General features: G+C 47.4%; 1 protein-coding gene across 1 annotated transcript; it reads left to right on the forward strand.

Moving 5' to 3' along the window:
• Positions 1–1,381: 1,381 nt before the first annotated feature.
• On the forward strand, positions 1,382–12,432 carry LOC128333594 (uncharacterized protein FLJ45252-like). Its single transcript, XM_053269195.1, has one exon. The coding sequence runs from the start codon at positions 1,858–1,860 to the stop codon at positions 2,965–2,967; it is 1,110 nt and encodes a 369-aa protein (XP_053125170.1). The 5' UTR covers positions 1,382–1,857; the 3' UTR covers positions 2,968–12,432.
• The last annotated feature ends 2,904 nt before the right edge of the window (positions 12,433–15,336 follow it).

Consider the following 15,336-nt stretch of genomic DNA (forward strand, 5'->3'; position numbering starts at 1 on the left):
TGCTGTGGACCTGAGCTTGATGGGACCTCCCCTGCAGCTGCTATTACACGAAAAATAACCACACACGTAGGGCCGAACTACATACAATACATACCTAACATGTTGTTTGGCCCTCCAGGACACACAGGGTATTTGTAATGGTTAATGCTTCTTGTTGGAATTCTTGTGGTCCAGAGAGGAGTTAAATTTACAAAGCAAGGGTGTGTAATCTGGATTTCTTCACTGCAGACAGTGAAGGCATAATCTGTGCAAAGTGATCTTGAGTAATGCACTCTAGTTTAAGAACATAAGAAGCCCAAGACTGGATCAGGTCAGGTGGGGTCCGTCTAGTTCAGCATTCTTTGCAACAATTCCCAAAACTGGCAAGGCGGGAGAGGCCAATAGCAACTTGCGAAAGGTGCCTAGGTGGACGGTGGTCTGCCTTCTGCCTTTCCCATCCTCCTAACACAGAGTATTGGCTGTCCTTCCATCCCATTATTGTAATGGATCGTAGCAAATGCTGAGGCCTTGGGTTGGGTTCTCAACAATAGCTTAGTTTTCATGTGCCTTTTTCCTGTCCTCTTGCTAACATGAATCCAATGCCATGATACCCTGCTTCTATTTCTTGGAAGGTAAGCCCTCTCGTCTTCTGATAACTGTATGTGTGGTTCATCAGGCAAAAAAGAAATTAATTCTTGGCTCTTGCAATCAGATAAAAGCAAGACAAAGTTATTCCATTTTTGCCTTCATTGTTCTGCTCACAAGGCATCAAACTGGTAGGTGCTCAGAGGGACTTTGAATTGGATTGAGCCCAAATAGATTTTGCAGTGGCCAAGGTCTCCTCCCCTGATCTGGCCATAGCGGGAGCTAAGCAGAAGCCCCATTGCCCTCTTTCAGCGGTTGCTCAGTGAACTGGTCAGCAAGCCAAGGAAGTGATCCTCTCCCACCCACAAGAGTGAAGGGATCATCCACTCAGAAGCTTCTCATAACAGAGCATGTTCTCCATGTGGTAGAATCTACTGTGAGTGGTGGTCCTTCATTCTCACGTGCACCTTGCAAGATATTTGCAGCACCATCTCCCAAGGCTCTGGGATTTTCTAGTTAAAATCTCAAATTGTGAGAAAAGCCAATCCAGGCTGGAAGTATTGTAAAAATGCAGTGATTTTTGCCTAGGTCTAATTCGCATACTCTATTTTCATCATATAGCACAGGATTTTATTTTATTTTTAATTGCATGGTTTGTGAGAGGCCAGTTGGGAATCAATAGGCCAGTAGAGAGAAAAGGTGTTAGGAACCATGTCAAGGGGTCAGAAATGCAGGAAACCCCTCTCTGCAACTGAGGTGCACCTGACCCACGTTTACTCTAGTTTCTTAGCATTTAAGCAGAAATGGATCACATTCCCCCACCCCGCCACGTTTCCCCCCTCCAAATTTATGAGGAACTGGCCACCTTTGTTTTAAATGAAAGCAACAATTGTTGTGTGCTAATGATTCCGGGTGCAAACACAGCCGTGCAGATTTTTAGTCCCACCACCACCCCTTCAATTCTACACAGAGGCTTGAATGAAGCTTGAATGTTTGTGTATTTATAACATCTTCCATCTCTTTCTAACACACATTTTGTGGAGTCTTGAACTGTGAGGAAGTGCTGAGTTGTGTTCCAGTCTGTGTGATGTAAATACCTGACTTCATCTTTGCATACTAATTTTCCAGTGTATTTCTCCCTCCCTTCATTTCCTTCCCCATGTGTGCTGCTGATGTGAAATATCATAAACCGTCTATGGCTAAAGTTCTGTTGAGGAAAGTCTTGAGGACCACAAGTAACCGTCTTGTCTTACATTTTGTGCAGGTCTGCAAGGAGAGCCCCCCATATACTTCATGGTAAATGCTGAACAAGGTCAAGATCCTTCTGCTTCTGGTTGGTTCCCGCTAAGCAAGCAGCAGCCAGAGGCACTGGATGTGAATGCCCAGCCCAGAGCGGAACTGGAGTTCTTGGTGCGGGATGGTCCTTCAAGCAACAGCTCTTTCCACAGCAGTGAGGGAGAAGGGACTGACCATGAGGGGGACCTCTTGGATTGCAGTGGGTCCAGACCTCTGCTCATGGACTCTGAAGAAGAGGAGGAGGCTTGCAAAGCAAACCCACCCCATGAGGAAAAAGGGAGCATTCCCCAAGAAGGCTTGAGCCCACAGCTTCCTCAGAGTGGGATGGTGCAGGTACCACACAATGCTTTCCAGCTGCCACTTGGAGAAATGTTTGAGGAGCAAGACGTCTTTGCCACAGCTCCTTTCCGAAGCTCCAGAACCTTCCACGAGGACCTGGACATCTTCACCAAAGCGCCCTTCATCTCCAAGAGCCACGTGGTTGCAAAGCAGCTGGATGACGGTGACGTGTTCCTGAGGGCCCCGTTCACGAAAAAGAAGAGCCAGGAAGAGCTGGTGCTGCCCAGCGTTGCTAAGGAATCTCCTAGCCCCGTGGCATTCTTAGCTTCAACTGGAGCTGGCCAGTATGGGCTTAACTCTGCGTTCCAGAACCTGGAGGTGGGAGTGCCTGGCGTGCCCATCTCCCAAGGCCCGTACTCTGCCGCCTCATTTGCCCAGCCAACCCGGGTTCTGCCGCATTCCATACGAGCAAATGAAGGTCCAGACACCATTCCTCCCAAAGACGCCTCAAGAGAGCTGGGCAGTGTTCCGAACGACATCCTCCAAGGACACGCCCTCCCACAAGAACCTCTCTTGGGTTCAAAGGCCAGCAAGCCGTTCCGTCCTCAGTCGTTGGCGAAATACTCGCGTCACTATAGTCCAGAAAGGATTCCGGCTGTGGAGGTCCAGCCCATCGCAGCTTACAAAGTGGTCTCCCAAACCCACAAGCAAGCAATTGCCGGGTCTGTTTCTATTGCCTCTCTTTCTTCCAGGACTAAGGAACTGCCCAGCTCTGACCCCTTTGCCTCTGCACCGTTCCCTTCTAAACTGGGAAAGCAGAATCCTTAATCTACTGGGACAGGGTAAGTGTCTTTGAATATATTGCCCTGTGAAGAACTCAGAAGCCGTAAGACACTCCAGAGCTATAAGAGACGTATGTCCAAACTCCAGTTGGTTGGGATAAGTCCTCTGAATCATAATGAAGGTGCTGGTTTGGGGCTGTTAACTGCCACACAATGGTTTGGGGTATTTTTGTTGGTTTTTAAACATGTGCTTCTTAAGATACTTTTTCCTCCTCCATTTCCCCTCCAATTTTTTTTTTTGTGGGGGACAGGTAACTATTTAAGCTAGTAATCAGAGTGAATTTACTGGGTAGGACTAATTACCTCCTTGATATTAGCACTGGCTAATGACTCCACATCATGTCAACACTACACCAAGAACGTTCCAGAAGAAAATGGTACCCAGATGGAAGATTTTCCTGACCGAGGGAGGACGGAATATACTTTTCCAGTTGTTGCTAGTAGCTCTTATTCCAGGACCAGTAACTGCCAATTTAAGATGGAAGTCTAGTTCTACAATACGAGTGTGTGTGTGTGTGTGTGTGTGTGTGTGTGTGTGTGTGTGTGTGTGTGTTTGTATTTTTTTTCCACTGGAAGCTGTTCATGTCTGATTGTCTTAAGCCCTGCTTGCTTTAGGTGAGAGGTGAAGGTTTTGGGTAACAGCTCCCCCAGTGACACTAATGTAATGCACATCTACTTGAAAGTAAGACCTAGAACTCGGGTGGGGAGGGGGACTGTCCTCTGGGTGGCCTGCTGTGGCTGTTCCTGGACGTCTTGCCCTGTGTGGAAAGGAAAGTGCAGAAAGCCTGCAAACGTTGTGACATGGCATTTGCTTGCTTCTTAAAGGAGGGCGTAACTTTATCACTTGATACACAACACTTGCAAAAAGCTTCTTCTCTTATTTGTGTTGGATCCAAGTCAGATGAGATCAGTGGAGAAAGTTTTGACCTCCATGCTCCCTCTGACCTTGGTGAAACTGTTAGTGATTGGGGTGATAGGATAACCCCCTTTGATGAAAGGGCTGAGGTTTCTCAGCTTCCTGTCTTCAAGGAATCCATTCCATGTGGTCTTTTGAGGCACCCTGTCCATCTGTCACAATCCCGCCCCCCACTTTGCTGAGGATTTGGGGTGGGGGCACCCTTGGTTGATGGAGGCACCAGGTTCTCTTACTGAGCCTTGCTTATAGTGCCGCATGAACTGAGTGAAGACATCCAGCTCTCTTCCCTGTCACTGTGTCCCTATAGTGGGTGGGCAAGCTGTCTTTCAGGGAAGTTTATCCTCTGTTTCTGATCCACGCCCCCTCCACTCCTCATTGGGAACCCCCTGCAAAACATTAAAAAAAAATGCACCGCTTCCTGGAGCGTAGTTGGAAAACCACTGATGAGAGGCATTTATGAGTTACGTTCTACATACAGAAGTGAATTCGCAATAATTTCTGGTGCAGTTCCTTTTCTGGCATGTTTTTGAAGCCCATATTCAAACATACCAGCAGTACTAGAGAGTACAACAAAGGCACTCAAGCATCCTTTATTTATTTATTTTTTTGTACCGTATATTTGGGGGAAAGAACTTCAGCTCTCTGCTTTGTTTTGTTTTTAAAGGTATCCCCTAGTGCAGGAGTGGCCAACCTGAGACTCTCCAGCTGCTGGACTACAGTTCCCATCATCCTTGGCTGCAGTTTATTGCAGCTGGGGATGATGGGAGCTGTAGTCCCACAACAGCTGGAGATCCTCCGTTTAGCCACCCCTGCCATAGTTCATACCATGAAAAAACATGATCTTGGAATGGGGCTGGTGTGAACTTTAATCCTGACTCCAATCAGTTTTGAAACTCCAATTTCAACAAAGCATTGAATGAATGAATGATAGACCCACATGTGTTCTTCGCTGCTGTTCTATGAAGGACGATCTATCCGTTTTTAACAGACAATCCAATAAGCTGTTGAATTGCAGAACTGAGCTGTGAGGGGTAACCCTTGGTTAATGTAGAAAATGACCAGTTCACCCACAGAGGTCAGTGTGTGTGGTGCCTTTTTGAGGAGAGGGGTCTTCGCATCCCTAGGTAACGGATGTGGCTAGGCCCACATTTTGAGAGAAATCCTGCCAGCTGTGTTCCTTTAACACTGCAGTTTTACCTCTAATCCTTTGTAAAAGTATTTTTAAGGACACCCTCTGGAGGGCTTGTCTACTTTCCTCGTGTGAGCTGAGGCAAGGATTTGGAGTGCCATTAAGAATGCAGAGTGAGGGACAGATCTGGCCCATGGGGTATGATCCATTGGGAAGTTTTCTTGCACACTGCCCATTGAAAGAAATTGGGGGCTATGCAAGAGCACAGTGGCTTGCATGGGACCACTTCCTGGTGGGGAGGGAAATCTGAGCTGCTCTTGATGGGACTGGATCTTTTGTTGGGTTCTCAAACTCCGTCTCCAGCTGCCTTCTGTAATCTCTTGCCCTCGATGCACAGGAATCTGTCTTGGGTATTGAGAAGAGACTCTGTTACTACAGCTAAAGCTGGGGTTCTCAACCCCAGATCCTGAGATAATAGAACATAAGAGCAGCTCTGCTGGATCAGGTCCAAGGCCTGTCCAGGCCAGCATCCTGTTTCCCACAGTGGCCCACCAGTTGGCTCTGGGGAGCCCACATGCAGGAGATGGAGGCATGACCTCTCTCCTGCTGTTGCTCCCCTGGAACTGGCGTTGAGAGGCTGGAGATGGCCTATAGCCACCAGACGAGTAGCCATTGATGGGCCTGTCCTCCATGAGTTTGTCTAAGCCCCACTGAAAGCCATCCAAGCTAGTGGCCGCCACCACATCCCATGGCAGAGAATTCCATCGATTGGTTATACCGTCTGTGAAAAAGGCCATTGAGGCTGAGGTGATGGGGGTTGTCCAACATCTAGGTACCCAAGCTTGCGAGCCTCAACTAGAGGGATCCATAGAGTGGCGGTTTGAGGCAGGCTGGGGGATCTCTACTCTTCTCGTAAGGACCCTTTTTGTAAGCTGACCGTGAAAGGCCTTTACATTTTTTACCTTTCCTAATCCTGTTTAACTTTAAAGTATGTTACCACAGGCCCTTGGATCTGTGCCTTGGCTGTCAAACCAAGAGGACTTGTCCTGTCGAGGCTGACCAGGTCTGATAATGTGATCACTGAAAGGCCTTTTCCAGCCTGCAGCTCTGCAGGACTGTAAATAGGAATCCTAACCGGCAAATCCAGCTACCTGGCAGAGGAGATGCTTTTTAATGCAGCAGCAGCTGTACCAAGGGGATTGTACCTGTGCTCAACCTGCCATGAGTGTTCATCACCGGGGCTGAACACCAGCACCTGGTTCTTGCATGCATTCACTTGAACAATCACAGCATTTGTAGGCTAGCTGGGAAGTGCCTCTGAGCATGTACAGCAGGCCCTTCCCTCCAGTTGCCATAAGCATCAGGGTTTCCAGAACAGCTTGAGCTCTGGATTCCCCTCTTCTCATGTATTAATTTGCTGTTAGTGCTGCTAAGACAGTTTTGGATAGCAAAGAAAGCAGCTTGGCTCTCAATGTAGCTTACATCGGACGGGTTATTCCGCTCTGTCTGGAGTCGTCAGTTCATTGTTCACTACCTCCTCTCTTAAGGAGCTCCTGTATCTTGAGCTTAGTGGTTTTGTTCTTATATTGTTTTCAGCTAACACGATGTTGCTTGTACAGCCAACATGGCTTAAAACCACGGTTCTCAGCCACAGATCCCCAGAAGTAGCTGGACTACAACTCCCATCATCCTTAGCTCCAGTGGGGCTAGGGAGGATGAGAATTGTATGCAACAACATCTGGGGATCCAAGGCTGAGAACCTCTGGCTCGAAGGAAGGAAGGAAGGAAGCACTTTGGTGCTGTTTGGATGACTGTGAGGCCTCCTTGGGAAGAATTCTTGAAAACACGGAGACACACAAACGTTTGCACTGTTTTGCTTGAAAACTGGAGCCTCATTATGGATATTGCTTTTTTAAATAAATCAAGCTAGGTGGTTGCTTAGCTGCGGTGTGTGTACTGTTTCCTAGCAAATCAAATCCAAGGTCCACCCTGGGGGAAACCACAGCGTGTTTCTCTCCAAAGTATTCCTCACCCCATTCATATGAACATTCCATGATGTGTTTGTGTTCTGGAATATAAAGCTTGCTCAAAAGGTTAAAACTGGACCATAGGAAAGAGGATGGCTAGAATGCCCTCCATAGGAAATGCAGACCGAGGTATCCTTCCAGTGTTATGGCTCTCAGAGCACAATTCGGAGACTGAGCAGCATGTGTTACTGACGATGGCGTACCCTGTCACTCAGCAATGTATTCTGTATGGCCCATGGGTCTATTGAGTGGAAATATACAGACATCTGGCTGCTGAAGTCTCTGAATTATTATTCTTATTATGTTTGTTGTTATTATTATTATTATTATTATTGGTGCTTAAGCAATGACAAAGTAGTATCTCCAGATCTAATTTTGGCACCATTATTAAGAGAAATTCCAGCAGTGTTCCTATCAGTTATGAACTTTGCTTCTGGTATAAGTTGGGTGCCTTTAGACTGTTGCAAAAATCAGACGTCACTCCATGAGAGGAAAGCATTTGATTACCCTGTTAAATTAGTAATGCACATTATCAGGAAAACAATGGTACTCCAGCAGAACTGGATGGCGGACGGCAGGCAAAATCCAAAGCTGAGTGGGGCGCTCTTCCTCGCAACAACCTTTCCATTCCAGTATTGGGAAACACACCTCCACATCATCCCTGAAAAACTGTGTGTCTGTAGCATCACTAAGGCTAGCTTGCTCCTTGCTTTTCCCCATGTTCCTGGGTCAATCAGCTGATGTGTGTAAATGTAGGTGTAACATTTCCACTTGATGTATCCTCATCCAGGAGCACAGAATCAAGATTGGACCCAAATAGTGATACATGAAGCTGAAATACAGGGTAGCTCACTTAGTTTGCTCTACAGCAGGGTTCCCAACGGCGGATCCCCAGATGTTGTTGGACTAGGACACCCATCATCCCCACGCATCCCAGATGTTAGTCCAGCAATTTCTGGGAACCCCTGCTTTAAGAACATAAGAACAGCCCTGCTGAATCAGGCCCAAGGAAGCCATTCCAGTCCAGCATTCCATTTCACACAATGGCCCACCAGAGGGCTCTGAGAAGTCCACAGGCAAGAGGTCGGGGCATGCCTTCCTTCTTCCTGATGCTCCCTTGCAACTGGTATTTAGGGGCATCTTGCCTCTGAGGCTGGAGATGGCATATAGTCACCAGACCAGTAGCCATTGATAGACCCATCCTACTTGAATTTGTCTAAGCCCCTTTTAAAGCCATCAACCTAGTGGCCATTTGTCAGTCCTAAAATTCCCAGCCTTCAGTTTCATGGGATGAGCCCTGGTTCTAGTGTTTTTGAGAGAGGGAGAAAGATTTCTCTCTGTCCGCTCTCTCTCTAATCCATGCATAATTTTATATACCTTTATCATGTCTCACTATAGTTGCCTCTTTTCCAAATTAAAAAGTCGCAGATGCTGTAGCCTTGCTCCAGGCCCCTTTTCCAGTATCTACAGTGTCCTCCTTAAGATGCGGTGACCAGAACTGCACACAGTACTCCAAATGTGGCTGCACCATAGATTTGTATAAGGGCATCATGATATTAGCATTTTTATTACCAATCCCCTTCCTAATGATCCCTAGCATGGAATTTTCCTTTTTCACAGCTGCCGCACGTTGACACTTTCAATGAGCTGTCCACCATGACCCCAAGATCCCTCTCCTGGTCAGTCACTGACAGCTCAGACCCCATCAGTGTATATATGAAGTTGGGGTTTTTTGCCCCAATATGCATCACTTTACACTTGTTTACATTGAACCTCTTTGCCAGCGTATTTCCCACTCCCCCAGTTTGGAGAGATCCTTTTGGAGCTCCTCACAATCTGTTTTGGATTTCACTACCCTAAATAGTTTGGTGTCATCTGCAGCTTTGGTCACTTGGTTGCCTACCCCAACTTCTAGATCATTTATGAACAAGTTAAAGAGCACTGGTCCCAGTGCAGATCCTTGGGGGACCCCATGTCTGTCTTCCCTCCATTGTGAAAACTGTCCATTTATTCCCACCCTCTGTTGTCTGTCCTTCAACCAGTTACCAATTCACACATATACCTTTTTCTTTATCCCATGACTGCTAAGTTTACTCTAGAGCCTTTGGTTGGGAACTACTGCTTTTGATATATTTAAAGAAGTTTTTGTTATTTCCCCTTGACACTACTAGCTATATGCTCCTCAAACTCTCTTTTTGCATCCCTTATTGTCTCCTTGCATTTCCTTTGCCAGAGTTTATGTTCCTTCCTACTCTCTTCTTTTGGGCAGGACTTCCATTTTTGGAAGGAAGTCTTCTTCCCTCTTATAGCTTCCCTGACTCTACTTGTTAGCAATACTGGCATCCTCCTGAAGTTGATGGTACCTTTCCTTTTTCTTGGTATACATTCCAACTGAGCTTCTATTATTGTAGTTTTGAATAAGTTCCATGCTTTCTGGACCCTCCTGACTTTCCCTTTCAGCTTCCTTTTTACCAGTCCTCTTATTTTTGAGAAGTTTCCTCTTCTGGAGTCCAACGCATCTGTGTTGGACTTCCTTGGCAATACTCCACTCACATATAAGGTTGATTGGTTCTGCAACCAACTGTTCTAAGGCATAGTCATTTAGCATGTCTAGAAATTTGGCCTCTGTCAATACCCGGATATGAATTTGCCCAGTCTATGTGAGGGTAATTGAAGTCACCCATTATTACTGCTCTGTCTCTCTTTGACACTTCTGATTTGCTACTCCAACGGTCACTCTCAGCGTTCTGATCTGGAGGGCGATAGCATGTCCCTAGTAGCACATTTCCTTTCAGTCCTCGTATTGTCACCCATAATGATTCTGTGGAGGACTCCGGTCCTTCTAGGTTTTCTAGCTTGTTGGATTCTGTCCCTTCTTTAACAAAACTGCTACTCCTCCCTCAATCCTCCCTTTCCTGTTCTTTCTGTAGAGCTTGTATCCAGATACAACAGTGTCCCACTGGTTCTCACCATTCCACCAGGTTTCTGTTATGCCCCCTACATCTATGTTTTCATTTGCAACCAAGCACTCCAGCTCATCCATCTTGGCTCGGAGGCATCAAGCACTGGTATATAAGCACCTATATGCCGAGTCTCTTATTTGGCATTGGCATGTGCTATCCCCCTTACTGCCACTTGACCTTTTTGACCAGCTGTCATTTGTTTCCATCTGCTCCACTCCTGGTTCTAATCTGTCCCCTTCTGGTTTATGTGAAAGGTTTTCACCCTCACACCTTGGGTGATTTTGCTTGTCAAACCATATACCTCCCAGGTGTCCTGTTGGCAATCTCCCAAACTGCTCTGCAACCATTTTGATGTTAAGCACCAGCATTGGTTCAAGTGGAGCCCGTCCCTTTTGCACAGGCTTCGCTTGCCCCAAAATGTATCCCAGTGCCTAACAAATCTAATCCCCTCCTCCCAGCACCACCGTCTCATCCACACATTGAGACTCCCCAGCTCTGCCCATCAGTAGCACTTCAGAGAACGCTATCTTGGGGTCCTGGTCTGGACTTCAATATATTACCTAGCAGCCTAAATTTGGCTTCCAGGACCTCCTGATTGCATTTCCCACCATTGTTGGTGGCAATGTGCATCACGACAGCTGACTCCTCCCCAGTACTGCCTGTCTAGATGTCTGTGACCTTCACACCAGGCAGGCAAGTCACTGTGCGGCCTACATGTGGGTCACAAACCCACATCTCTCTATGCCCCTAATGATCGAATTACCCACTACTAGGAGGACTCTTAGTAAACATGTAAGTAGTAAACCTTCCTAGTAAGATGATTCCTCTAAAACACAAGAGAAAAGCAGAAAGGTGTGGTCAGCTGTTGACCTTGCATCCTATTCTTCATAACAGCAAAGAGCATGCCAAGGGGTTTGGGGGAAACCAGCTTCTTCCTTCATTTTGCTGCCCATCAAATCCTGCAGCAATGTGGCCTTGCTTAGCTTGAGGAGTCCCTGGTCCTCAAGATGCTGCCTTCTTGGGGGCAGAAGGAGCAGCCCTACGGTTAGGCCGAGTGAGGCGGCAGAATGTTGAGGCGCTGATCAAAGGCAGAAAGTTGGCTTTTGGTGCTGGTCCCACTGGGGGGGTTCTGCCTCCACCACCAAAATGTTTTTGCCTAGCAAAGCTTGTATTTTCAGACTCTGGACTAAACTTGGGCTTCAAGCCCAGTTCTCAGTTGTGTGACTTAACCCTTGTGTGGAACCAGTTCCAGCATAAGCTTGATCAGTATGAGCTGGTGAAGGAAGAAGAGGTGAAGTTCGTCTCCAAGTAAGTGACTTCTCCAGTGTCTTCGAGGACACTGGAGACCCGAGGGGTTGGTGTGTGTGTTCCCAACCTTGGGTCCCCAGATGTCTTTGGACCACCATTCCGATTGTGGCTGGGGAGGATCGGAGTTGTAGTCTAACAACAGCTGAGAACCCTGTGTTGGGCACCCTGGCCTGAGACACTCCATGGATCTTTTTTCACATTTCAGACTCCCTCCACCTTTCCCACATCCTGTCCTAAGCATAGCTGTACCCACAGTCACTGGTTTATGTCTGGGGGAAGTATAATGTTGCAGGACCTGTGTGGACTTCATCACAGTGAAATCATAAATAGATTTACATGGATTCAGCTGAGCTGCCACCAAAGACTAGTCATGCTGGAAACTTGTTTTGTATCTTTGTTTTATTTTGCGTGGTTTTAAATCAAGGTATCTTCCAGAGTTGTCTTCGGTATTGTAACATTTTTGCTCAATAAGTATTTTGATGCAACAGTTTTCTCTCTCTTTCTCTTTATATACCCATTCCTAAACCTAGCTATTGTGACTATACCTATGCCATCGGTCATTTGGCTGGTGGCTTTTTTGTGTGTTTGTGTTTATTTTGGTTATCTGTGTCTCTTTTGTGTGTGTACCAGGAATATTTTAACCGTTATGATGAAACTTGCCAGCTATGATATTAGAGGGGCAATCTTTGACCCTTTTTAAAGGGATTATTTCTCATGGGGAAAGTAGATGGTTTGAGAGGAAAAAGGAAATGCTGTTACAGATGTTTATAATGCAGACAATAAAGATCACGGTGGCCCATTCCACAGGCAGCTCAAATTGCCTTGACTGAACTGGCAGCTTGAGAATGAGTGGGTTATTTATCTCTTTTTCCCTGCTAATGTGGAACTGTTGAAGTGTGCAATTATGGATTGTAAGACCAGTGATTTTGCTCCAAACTCCTGTTGATACAGTCAGAACTTGATGGTGTGGGAAACACCTCTCTGACCTACTGAGCTGCTTGGAGTCCCTCTGGGGTTTTGTTTCACTCCAGTTGCTATAGTCTTGATGAAGAAATGTTAGCGCTGAAAACTGTTGTTTGCTGTATTAAAAACAATCTGATTTCAAGAATGTGTGTGTTGCTGTGTCCTTTCCTGCTTGTGTTCCCAAGAACTTGAATGTAAAGTGTCCCTCTGTTTAAAAAACAAACAAAAACAAGTTAACTTTTGCAAACACCCCAGGACCAGCCAATAGTTGGAACCGAAGTGACTCAGTTTTCCATTAATATATTTGGCATTGCCACCTACCATCTCATTTCCCTCCCAGTTATTTGACAGTTAATGCAACACACACACACACACCCCTCTGCCAGTTCATTTACATTAGTGTGTCACGTTGTAGCTAAAGTGAATTGGTTACATCACACTGCATCATCCCATGCTCTGCACAGTTCCCAATTGGCTGGGATATCACACGTCATTCATCCAGGAAGAAAGAAGCAAGTTTAGGAAAAGAGGGCGAATGTTTGCACAAAGTGTTGCTTGGGGGAAACCTCTGCCCTACCTAAATTGTTAGTTTCAGCCCCAGAAAATAAACAGGAGATGACTTGGTGACAGTGCCCCAGATCCCAAGTCCAACGGAGAGGACAGCTGCATTCTCCCCCGGCCGGTAGTAGCCGCAGCCACCTCTTCCATGGCTCTGTAGCAGCACCACGGCTCTTCTGCTAGCCCCAGCGATGACTCCACTCCACGCCCGTTAGCGGCAGAGCAACTTCAGGTGCTGGCTAACCTGTTCCTCCTGTTGTCCTGCAGAAAGCCACCAGAAGGGCTCACTGTAGTGGGCAGAAAGGAGATGAGGGGGACCTCCTCGTAGAGCTCTGACGAGTTGCAGTGTGAACCAGAAGTTCTGACGCAATAATTCCACAAGGAGAGCTGGTCTTGTGGTAGCAAACATGCATGCAGAGTCCTAGTCTTTATTTTGGTCTTTGGCCAGCAGAAAGCATGCATGCATGGTCCCCTTTGCTAAGCAGGGTCTGCCCTGGTTTACACTTGAATAGGAGACTACATGTGTGAGCACTGTATGGTATTACCCTGGGGGGATGGAGCCGCTCTGGGAAGAGCACCTGCATGCAGAAGGTTCCAAGTTCCCTCCTCGGCAGCATCTCCAAGATAGGGCTGAGACTCCTGCCTGCAAACCTGGAGAAGCCGCTGCCAGTCTGTGCAGACAATACTGAGCTAGATGAGCCAATGGTCTGACTCCCTATATGGCAACTTGCTAAGTACAAAAGTGAACTCTCTGTCATTTGGACATGGAGATTCATGCACTGGCCACCTCCTGGGAGAAGCCTGATCCTCCTCCTCCATGCCCCCCCCCAATAAGATTTGTGAGAAGAAGCAGGCCAGGCAGCTAGCTGAGAGAGACACACTGAAGGATTTGAGACACTGCCTGAAACTGATCTGTAATCCCCTACCTCCCATCAGATGCTCAACCCCTCTCTCTGCTGAATGTGTCAATAAATTGGGTATTGCCAAGACTCCCTGTCAGCCTGCAACAACTTTGCTTCCAAAGGAAACCTGAATCCAAGATGTGTTGTTCTGAGCCCCAAAAACAACTCACCATGTGGAGAGCTGGAGGCAGAATCATATTACGCATGAGGTGGACAAAGGGGACGTAGAGAAACATTCCCCTGTCTTTCAGCAGGAGAGCTCTGGTTGCCCAGTGAAACTGATCGGCAGAAGATTCGGGACAAACAAAAGATTTGGAGCTTGTGGAATCCATTACCACTGGATGTGGGAACGGTGGTAGATATTTGGTGTGGGCAGCAGCAGCACCCACCCTGCTACCTGTGCCTCCCAAGAGTTTGTGCCCCAGGTGGCTGCCTAGGACCCAGGGGCGTAACTATAATAGGGCAAGGGGGAGACAGTTGTCTGGGAGCCCAGAGGCAAGTCACACGACTGACTCCCCCAGCCGCGCACCCGCCCGGGCTTCCTTCAGTTGTATTCACCTTCCGAAATTGATGTGAGTGTTAAGACCTGGAGCTACCAGAACAGCAGGTCTTTCTCTAGTACTATTAAATGACTTGCATCATCCACAATTTACAAAACCTTAAAAAACAAAATGTAGGGTGATGTTCTATTGTGGCACATAGGTTTTTATTTATATATATGAATTTTACTCTGCTTTTTGTTACCACGATTCAGCCTCATTTAAGATTTCTTTCCTTCATGAGCTGAGCTTCAGTGGGGGGGCAGGGGCATTTCAAAATCTTGTCTCTGGGCCCACTCCAACCTTGCTACGCCCCTGCTAGGACCACCTGTTTAGGACCGGCCCTGGGAAGGGCCAACTCACTGACATGGCTTGAAAAGGGGATTAATCCGGCTGCTCCTATCTTTCTAAAGGCTGGGGATGATGGGAGTTGTAGTCAAACAACATTTGGGGACCCAAGCATGGGAACTTCTAGGCCAAACAAGTTCACAGAGGAGAAGTCTATGTGGCAGCTATTAGAGACTGAGCCCCCACGTGCGGAGGCAGCCTACCTGGCAGGGGAGACGGGCAACAGGGCAGTGCGCCGCTGCCTTCACCCCCGCCTCTAGTTTGCCAGAAAAGATCCGTTTTGCCACTGCTGGGAACAGTAGGTGGTCTAGAGACCAGGAGTTCTCAACCGCAGGTCCGCAGAGGATGTTGGACTACAACTCCCATCACCCCGCCACACAATCTGACCGCTGTGGATGATGGGATTTGTAGTCCAACCAAGATTGAGAATGCCTGGTCTCATCCTGCAGGCAGGACTCCTCTTAAGAGTTTTGGGAAGCCTTAATTTTTATCTGTCGATGCCGAGGATGTCTGGAGAAACCTCTGGTAACGAGGGGTCTCTCCCCGTCCTTCCTACCCGGAGATGCTGCCAAGGAGTGAGCCACCCCCCCGGGACTGACTCTGCACGAAGCTCCGGCCGCCTCTCTTTTCTTGCCCACCCAAACACAGCAAGGGCCCGGGGCTGCTGGAGGCACAGCACGGGAAGACGACGGCTTGTCCCAA

Source organism: Hemicordylus capensis, chromosome 8 (genome assembly GCF_027244095.1).
Source record: "Hemicordylus capensis ecotype Gifberg chromosome 8, rHemCap1.1.pri, whole genome shotgun sequence".
NCBI classification, from domain to species: domain Eukaryota; kingdom Metazoa; phylum Chordata; class Lepidosauria; order Squamata; family Cordylidae; genus Hemicordylus; species Hemicordylus capensis.